At 43.5% G+C, this 10,040-nt stretch overlaps 1 protein-coding gene across 1 annotated transcript in view; it reads left to right on the top strand.

Moving 5' to 3' along the window:
* T265_05798 (hypothetical protein) overlaps positions 1-10,040 on the top strand; it is a gene marked incomplete at both ends in the record, with an annotated part of 52,116 nt that overhangs the window by 31,023 nt on the left and 11,053 nt on the right. The window contains 6 exons of the mRNA XM_009170892.1: positions 271-681; positions 5,489-5,650; positions 7,086-7,173; positions 8,306-8,387; positions 8,990-9,168; positions 9,638-9,735. Of these exons, the coding sequence (XP_009169156.1) occupies positions 271-681; positions 5,489-5,650; positions 7,086-7,173; positions 8,306-8,387; positions 8,990-9,168; positions 9,638-9,735 (1,020 nt within the window). The remainder of the gene's footprint in view (positions 1-270; positions 682-5,488; positions 5,651-7,085; positions 7,174-8,305; positions 8,388-8,989; positions 9,169-9,637; positions 9,736-10,040) is intronic.

Genomic DNA, 10,040 nt, shown 5'->3' with positions numbered 1-10,040 from the left:
TTTGGATCCTCACTTGCCGTCATTTTGTACAGACCTCCCAAATTTGACGGTGGTGATTTTCAGCCTGTTCGTGTTGCCTTTGAATGAGTTGCATGTTAGGTGGCTGCCACAGGCAGGAATGCCGGCTTAAAAGTGGGCGTACTGATCGAAAATGGTACGTGTTCCTTGCTGGAAATAAAGTACCTGATAGTGAAAATCTTCGTAGGTGAAGATATCTCATTTTTTTCGAGTAGATCGCTGCTAAATAACAATTGACTGTTTCTCGGACAGGACATTACGGTTTCCAACCGTAGTTATCATGTTGGTGATTACGTCTACGTGGAGCCGCTACGTCCCAACGCCATTCAGTGTCATATTGGCCGCATTATCCGAATAACGCAGAGTTCCGTTCCTCAAACGAAAGTAGAATCACCAAAAGAGCCCACCCCTCATAATGAAGATGCGGACGGTGCACCGGTCAATCAGGAGACAGGGGCATCGGCAGACCCTCCTACTGAACTCAAAACGAGCGTGCATGTTGCGTGGTACTGGCGTCCATCGGAGGCCCATCCATCACGTCGAAGGCGACTGCTTCCGGCTGAGGTTTTCCGGACGTCCCTGACGGAAGCTGTTTCTACAGACAAGCTTATAGGACATTGTCTGGTCTTATCGATATCGCAGTTCATCCGGTTCCGTCCTAAGGTAAATGGAATGAGTTGCAGAGTCACAGACACTATGCCATATGTGTCATCCAGTTACGTTCTGTTTGCCTTTCACTGAGTTCCATTGTGATTATCTTCCCTCGAAAATCGCTACAAGTAACAGATCAAACAGTGTTACGGCCTTCCTGTTCAGTTCAGTTTATTACTTCGATTTATCAAAATGTGACGCTTGTCGTAGATGAAGTGTTCCGATTGTCACTTGTTGAGCGTCTGTTAATTGAGAGTCCTATTTTAAACAATCCAAGACGGCACGAGGACTTTAAAGTAACTCTGCTTCATAATGTAAAGCCACTGTCTCAGCACGTGATACCCAACCAATCAGCGGTTGCTTGGGTGAATGCTTGGCTCTGGCTCTGGTATGTTTCTTAATCGGACACAGTTTTTGTGCCCACCCATTTGATACATTCTCTTCGTAAACTTGATATTCCCGTCTACTCTATTCTAGCTCGGCAACCTTATGAGTAGTAATTTACGTCTATATTACGACATCTCTGTATTGCGACATCTCGAATATCGTGCCAACTGAAACATGAGGCGGCCTAGGGCAGCACATTCAGTTGTTTAAAAACATCCTAAACGAAAGATTCAGCTGTGTTCCAGGTGAGTCAAAGCCAAAGTGATATGCAAATGACTATATTCGCCTAAATCTGTCCAATATGGGTTCAAGTAGGACACAAGGTTGGTGGAAACTCGCACCTTTCAGAAGGGCGAAACTGTCCATGGGGTGTCGAAGAGTATTCATCTACCTTATGATTGATGTGGTACGTCTATAAAAGTAACCTTTTGTTGTATTTTGTGGCACCGGTAATGATTTTATTGGACTTTCGGCAAATCACTGTACAACCTAACCTAAGCATGAGTCAATCCAACGTAGACCCCCCTGTTACTTCGTTCGATCAAGAGAATTCTCCTATGCACGACGACGCATAAACCGGTCCTATTTCAAGCACTTGATCAGATTGATTGATCCCTTGCGAGCTCCGATCTAGGCTCTCCTGTGCATTGTGAAAAGAGGCGGTATTATGATGTTATGTTGCTTGGCTGTTACCAACTTTTGAGCTTTGGGTGTGCTTCTCATACTGGATTTATTTGGAATTCAACTTTTTCACTATTCGCATATTCACCACCTGCACACCAGTTTCAAATGACACATGGGAACTTCCAATTTTCATCGTGTATGAAAGTAAATCTCTTTGACTGCAGCGCGGAATTTCTAGATCGGGACACGTGGTACATGCCGTTGCGCTATGTATCGTTATTATTTTTCTGCCTCGGATATCTTCACAACTATCCTCAGAGTAATATACATAGTTAACTAGGCTGAATTGAAAAATCGAACGTACTTTCATGTGTTGGATCTTGGGAATACCCTCCCAAGTGTTTACACACCACTGCGACCGCTTCCTAACAACTCTGCCTTCTGGACGTCTGATTCAAGCCACTGCTAAACAGCAAAAATCAAACCGAGGCTCAAGCGTGCATCATAAATTGAACTTGTGTTTTCGTGAGTAACTGTGTGGTGGGATAGTATTCGAATGCATGAACCGTGCGTGTTCGCGGAAGATTGGCCGCGAGTTAGGATGCAGGTGACTTCAACTGTGGACTCGTCAATTGTTTGGATAGCTGCCTGGTATGCGGAATAGCGGTGGTCTTTGTCTTATGGAGATCAGTAGTAATTTCGCTAAATCTGGTTAATTTTCTATGTGCAACTAACTGGATTCCCATTTTTCTTATCGGACGAACAAAGTCCTCTGTATGGGCCTTGCTTTACTCAGTTGACCACATCAGGTTTTAACTCGTACCAGTGTCACGAAGCCAATCACCCGCCTTTATGATCTTGGTAGGAATAAACTGAGAGCATAACTAATTGACAATCTGTCTACTCAACAGGATTCGCTCCTTACAGGAACAATTGTTTCCAGGTCGTCCAATCGCAGGAATTTGTATACACTCTTGCGTTCATTTCGTCTACAAGTCTAACGGAAAAAGGTGTAAGAATATAATTGAAATGGAGTTTCGCGTGACTTCAAATCAAGTTTGTGAAGACTTGGAATCCTGCTTATGAAAACGTTAAGTTCTAAGTCTGGTTTAGGATATGGGAAATCCTGAACTGGAGACAGTATTTTAGAAAGGTTATTCTGCTGGTGCATTTCATAACCCCATAACCAACTTGCACTTGATGTTCACTTCTATGTAAGTCACTGCTAACTGTGTAAGGACGTAAACAAATGAACTGTGAATGCAAAAGAAGCACTGCATGCTAAACGGCTGTGCTGCATTCCTTCGAGAGCTTTTCCTTGTGGTGAAAGTGATTCATCCATTACGTGACATGCGTTTATTTGCCTTTTGAACGCGGGACATATGGCCAGTTCAGTTCACCTTACTATGCCGATATTTTTTCTCCTACTGCCATTTAGTTTTCAGTCACTTCCGCTTCATCTCTTCTTCTGTCACTCGAACGCCCTTATACTGCTCTTATCGCACTTCTCGTTTTTCGTTGTTCCCACCAGAATATAGACGAACAAGATGTATTTGTCTGCGAGTCACAGTTTTCGTCGAAGTTACAAACGTTTGTCAAAATTCGGGTAAGTTCTGCAAATTACTTTTCTTGCCTTGTGTTTCCGATGTTTCTCCGAAACGGGCAAAAAGACAGCGTTACTTTAAACGTCAGACTCACTCTACGTGATGAAATATCGCAGTAGGGAGAAATTAACAGATCTTATTTTATTATGGCTGCTCGCCCGACATTTCATTTTTCATAAGTCCTGACGTTCTTTTTAGTGTACCGAATCTGCTCATCACGTTGTTCGTTTACGTCCACCGTTGTATTCGTTGTTAAAGATCTCGAGCTTTTAGTTTTCTGGATCCTTTCGTATCCCAACCATTCAATGAGACTTTAGAGAAGTGCTCGTCTTCTTCATCATTGGAACCACTGTGCGTAAAGTGATGTATAACTTTCATTTGGTGATCTATCCCTCTATACCTTGACTTGACGTTATCTGGAACTGAAGGTTTTTTCACCGGAACGTAATTTGAGCATCAGTGACGAGTGAAGGATGGTTCTTACCGAGCAATCTCTTCAAATGCAGTAGTGCCATGTAAGTAAGGATTAGGCATACGGACAAATTTACAGTACTCAGAATTGTAAGCGGACCTGTCCGACTGCGCTGAGGACGACGCTTTACTCACTCTTCACTCTGTGAAGGCTTTAGTTTGGTTCATGACGCGTTTTCTTCAAGGAATCAAAATTCGGTTTGTGACTTCTTTTACGTGCTTTGGCAATTTGAACAACAAGAGGAGTATCAGTCTGGTCTTCAGTGGCAAGTTACTACGTGACATGACTGTCGGTATACATCACTTTGGATTTTCAAAATCGTTAAATGCTAACCCCCATCTTGGACACTACTGTGCTGGATGTGACAATAGTTTATCGTTGAAGGGCAGAATTCGTTGCCCGGAAATTCTTCGTCGTTTCACAACCGCAAAGTCTGGACACTGCTGCAAACAGAAAATGCTATCGCTTGTGTTTGATTGTCGTCCCATTCAAAATATTGTCTGTGTCGCCGAAACTGTGAAGTTCAGCGAATAGCAGTAATTTGCTGTCCGATAGTGGAGCGATCCGAGCCCCATACATACAGTTGTCAAACTGAAATGAACTCAACTGGGTTGTAGGTGGAAACAAACGTACGGTTCGTCGTAAAACACTAGTGGTGTTTCGTTTGCCAAAACATGCACATTTCTTAGCGAATATACACTCATCTGCAAACTAATTTGGTTCTTTCGAGAGACTCACCTGGAACCCGGCTGAATCCCTCCTTTATGATGTTCTCAGGCAACTGAACATCAGGTTGACGGAAACCCGGGGACTGCGCCTACCTGATGAGCCCCAAGAAGGGCGAAACCGGTCGTGGGCTGTCGATGGATTTTCAGCAACCTTATGAGTAGTACATTACAAATATACATGCACATTTCTTGTTTTTTTATTGGTGTTCTAGAAGTGCAGTGCTGTACTGCTGCTTGAGCGCTTTGTTCCTGAATGCACTATGTTCGTGGGCTGTGATTTTCAGCAACCTTATGAGTAGTACATTACAAATATACATGCACATTTCTTGTTTTTTTATTGGTGTTCTAGAAGTGCAGTGCTGTACTGCTGCTTGAGCGCTTTGTTCCTGAATGCACTATGTTCGACTGTTGTCGGTGTCAATATTCACAAGAATCGGACTGTTCCAGCTGAAGGTACTGGTGACTGCATGGCGGTTATGTAAGTTCAAGCAGTCTAAACTGTCGGCCCTCCTTGAACCGCTACTTGATGGTCCATTGTAAGCGGTTGCACATATCCATGAACGGATGGATAAGCGACTGAACTTCCGATTTTCTCCTTGTGTCCCTTGTTTCCAGTTGAATTGAACTTCGAAGGTCTTGTGCTTATGCACACTTTCGATGTATATACTGTTTAGTAGTATATTGTTCGTCTATGGAATGCAAGCTTATATAGAACGTGCAAGGCAGTAAACCCCTACATGCGGGTTACACTAGATTCTTGGCTAACCAGCAGGCAATGTGGGTGATTTTGTTCAAGCAACACAATAGTTTCATGCTAAGAATAATCTTCTATAAATCAATCTGCAGTATGTTCCAAAACTTAGTGGCGATCAGATCCAGTGCGGCTATACTTTGAACTGTACTGAATTCGTCTGGCCAGAGCTGTACGACGGGTTAGCACTGTCTCTATTTCGTCTTCATACTTTTCTTCCTCAACCGTATAATTTTTGTGACTCTCGCCACAGAATTGGTCTACTCCCACTCCCGTCGGAATTGAGCTTGAACAACGTCCCGTTCCGTTCATTCCGACACGTCTGCCTCCAAATGAGCCTCTCGAGAATGCATTGGAGCAAGTAGACACAACGCTTTTCAAGGATATGGTCTATCCGCTACCGCGAACTTACGAGGTAATTACTGCTTTTTTACCAATTTCGCAGCCGATGAGCCATCGCACCAGATTATTTTCCTCACTTCTATCAAGCTTGTTATTTATCATGAAACTTAACTGTAAAGCACCTATTATTTTTGGCTCCGCAGTTCGTCGCTTTTGTCATCCAATTTACTCTGAACTAACCGTTTGTATGTTTCATTCTCGTTTTTTGGAATTGGTGTTGTCATGGTGAGCGTCCTAAATTATTGCATATTTCCTCATCCGGAACGAGTTTCACATATTACTATGCAGTGGTGCTGTATTCTGCCTGTGTTATCGGTGAATGCTCGTTAATTTGCCCCTAACACCTCTTCCTTGCATAAGGCCCACCCTTGGGGATATTGTGTTCGTGTTGGTAGGCTTTTCTGTTTCACCACAGCCCGATAAATGCGATTCATGTCGACACTCACTTTAGCCGGTTAAGCGGGAACTTTTAGAACTCAGGCGGAATAGTAGGAAAGCAGTCGACCTTCCGGTCAACGGCGCCGTAATCATAGCCATTCTCTCTCCCGAACACTCGTTTCGTTGGGTTTCGATGAGCTATTTCCCTTTGATACCGTTCGTGACTCGCGTTTTCTTGGCTCTCATCCCGTTTGAGGTGGCTCTAGGTGACTCGCCTCTTCTGCCTGTCTGAACAAAGTTCAGTTTGTTCACCATTAGGATAGAAATCTAGTTTCTATGGCTAGTTTTCGGGTGACCACATCTCTATTTACGATCACCGTACACATGGTACGGCGACTCGTTTGCAAGCTTAAGTCCGGGTGGATAAGTTTTGCATCAATTAGATGTCGATGTGTGAACTATTTCATTTGTCCTCCGGTTTATAAACCTAACTGCAGTGCCATGTAGCGGTTGATCATGTAAACGCCTTTTGTGCTAGAACAATGAAGCCCACCGTAATTTTCAGTAGTTTCTCCAAAGGTGGTCTTTGCAGCGAGGTTTTTCATTTATTTCGATGAAGAAAATTTGTGGTTACCTAAAAATGGTCTTTATGAAGGTACCGTCCGTAGAGAAACTGAATTATGTTACGTCACTGTCTCACAGTAGATCACAGAACGTCAAATTGCGCATTCACACCAGTTCAACTTGCAACTACATCAATAGTTCGAAGTGTGAGCTGAATCTGTGGTGCCGGTCCATCCGATGAAGAACTCTCATTTCGCACTAACTTTCTGGTGCTCACAAACCATCTCAGATCTATGTTGCAAACTATGGCGACCTTTGTGTGTCTGCGTTCGATTTCAAGTCACAGTTCACTGCTCCTTCGTGTACTCTATGGTAATCCTAGCACATTTCCAGTAAATAATTTTTACGAACTCGCAGCAGTTTGACTGCATAGGATTACATACTTCCTTGATCCGAATTAACTGATCACCCAACGTCATTCGGAGGGTTTTCTATTTCTTTTTTAGTCAATCATACTTCAAGATCTGTCAGAAACGGAAGGCAATATTATTTACGAACAATATGTTCATCAGAATGGCTTCTTAGTCAAACTTGGTACGTGCTGGTTAATTTTTTCGCAGTCGTTCTTGACGGAAATTCCTATTAGCCCTATTCTGGTTCAAACCAACCCGATGACTTTTTGTTTCCTGTTTTTTATTCTGTTTGACCGAAGGGCAAGATGGCTTAGTGATTAGAGCGCAAATTTACTGGCTGGGTGGTCCGTGGTTCGAACCCGACCTCTACGCGTCGACATCCCCTATCTAGGCTTGGGCAACCTGGCAGTATCTTAGTCCTCGCGCCTCCTTTGGGTGGCACGGAAGCTAAGCATCGAAAGGGTGGTTGCAGCCGAATGATAATTATTTTCCGTTTATTATTCTGTTTGTCTGAGCTTTTGGTAGTTGGTCAAGTGGCTCTGCTTGCTGAGCCTGCACGTTATCTTGCCTACGTTTCGTCACCGTTCGATGAAACTTTATCAGTGCGTTGTTGGAAGCACTGATGATGTTAACAGAGACACTCGCTTCCCTTACCTTCAAGGTTGGACAATTGACAATAAAAGTTGTGTATTCTGCCAATGGTCCATATACACGCAAGTTGAATGAAGAACGTTCATTTATGAACCCCGCACGGTGGTATAATGTTGTTGGCTACCACTTCGTTTGGTGCTGCTGCTCACGCTTGTTTCAGAGAACGTGGTGCCTTGCTTCCACCGGTTCCATCGTGCCCATGCGAATTAAGCTTTCGCATATCAACTACGGATCAAAACGTAAAAACAAGGCGAATTATCGATCCACAGTTAAATGTGTCATGCCTTTTCGATCAGTATTCCTGAAATTGACAAGCGACCAACCATCGTTGGTTCCCCTTATATGATCTCTTTCAGGGTGACTAAACTCATTTTTTCTGCCCTATGTTTATTCTCCTTTCGGATTGCTTTTTCGGAAGACATAAAGTCCTAATATTATTTCAGGGTGTTTCGTTCTGTTGGTCGTACTCTGAGTGCTTCGTTTCGAGTTCACCACATTGAGACCACGAGGGACCTTTTGCGTTTTACTTTTACTGTCTTGGGGAGTACGAAGTGGGATGGGAACCAACATAATGCCTGATCTCTCGATGACTACATTGTTAGTGAATATGTAGCTGCTGGATCTTGTGGTTTGATGACTAACTTATTTGTTCTCGATTTTAGGTGACTTCTTGTACGTACCTGCGGCTGTTGACTCCACTGAACGACATATTGTTCGAGTGGATAAGCTGTGGAAGTCTGTTACGTAAGTTTTTTGGGACCACTTTGATATCACTTGCAACTATTCTCGGTCACTATTCGACCTCGATCAACCAATAACATGTCCAGCTCGTCCTCTCGTTCCAGTGGTTGAGATGACAGTGCCCGCAGCTTAATATTTCCTCGTTGTGTAGTCTCCCTGTTAATCTTTCAGATGCTGACGGATCAGGATACGGTCATGGTCAACCTGACTCCATTTAAGTATACACTCCTTTACTATCGAACGAATCCATATGCATTTTAGTGAAGAAAAGTAAAGGCAAACTTTCTTACCACCCAACAGGTCATACCTATGTTTCCGAGATTCTAAGTAAATGTCGTTCTAAGTTTCGAATTTGGTCTATCTACTCACATCACAGCAGTCATTCTAACTGATAACTTTTCTTCTCTAAACTGCTGCCATCATCTTAACTCGTTTTTATTTTCACGTTTAACTCACCGGTTACTTGTGTTCTTGCCTAAAGCCCTGTTTTATACTTTTGCTTGTCCTCCGCATTTTGCTTCTGTCTCTGACAAGTCAGTGATAACCTGTTCCATGTTTCACAGGCTATTCACCTCCCAACCTTTTCTGGTTTGCATACATTGTAGGCAGAATATGATATTCTTTTCCGGACCCTGGTTTATTGCTCCGACGGCGGTTGAGCATTTACCAACACGTGTGTTCTACCCTAAAGAAGTGTTCCTTACTAGTGCCGAGCACGCAACGCACGCGCTTGCTTCAGCCACTGGAAAGTGTTTTGTAATGCGTCCCGTCGACTATTGCCAAGGTGAGATTCGAATTTATGCTTGTTCGTCTCATTCTCTGACACCTTAATATGGTTACTTTGAATGCTGATGCGTTCTGTCACGTGGTTAGCAATCACTGAATATCACCCAGCCAACGTTTGAGGTAAAATGAGAATAGTCCCATCAGCTTGTGAGGATTTTTCCCATTCTTGAAGAACACAGTTGGCTCTTCTTGGTAGCGTACGCTTTGGAGTGAGTTTCACTCGTGCATTAAGGTTCACCTCCACCTTTACTTGCATTATGTGATATTCTGTCCAAATGGGTCATCCGCAAATCGCCTCCACACTACCTGTTGTAGAAATCATGTGGCACTCCAGCTGTTTCCCTAAAGTTTAAGGTTTTTCGTCGGCTTTCATCCATCGCTTCATGACTCTTCCTCTTGCCTGAATACTTAGCTATTTCTGGGTGTGTTTCGCCTAAATTTATCTCCCCACTTCTGTTCTGCCTTAGCGCGCCCCACCGAATTCAACGATCACGACGTGTACTTGTGCGACTCAAAGTACTTCGAAGACGAAAGAGTTATACGGAAATTGAAAAAAGGCCTCAAGGTAAGCTGTCACTGATAGTTGTTTAAGACAAACTGTGTGCTTAGATTAGAGTCGATCAGTTGTTCTTTGGACTGTTTTTTCTCGTAGTATGTAACTTATCACCGTCACTGCCTGGCAGTTTGCCAAACCCTTCTGCGCGACCACAGTTCTTTATTGGCATGCAAAGGCATGTTGGAGAAGATTATATTTATATCACCCACCAAAGCTTTGTAAACCGCAGCCAACAATTGATATGTGCACGCATGCGCGTTGCGCATTCGTATCTACATGTGAACCGATTCAGAGTCGCATCCCCCCCCCCCCCC

The sequence above is a fragment of the Opisthorchis viverrini genome, assembly GCF_000715545.1.
Source record: "Opisthorchis viverrini unplaced genomic scaffold opera_v5_114, whole genome shotgun sequence".
Classification (NCBI taxonomy): domain Eukaryota; kingdom Metazoa; phylum Platyhelminthes; class Trematoda; order Opisthorchiida; family Opisthorchiidae; genus Opisthorchis; species Opisthorchis viverrini.
This window is presented reverse-complemented; position numbering and strand designations above follow the sequence as displayed.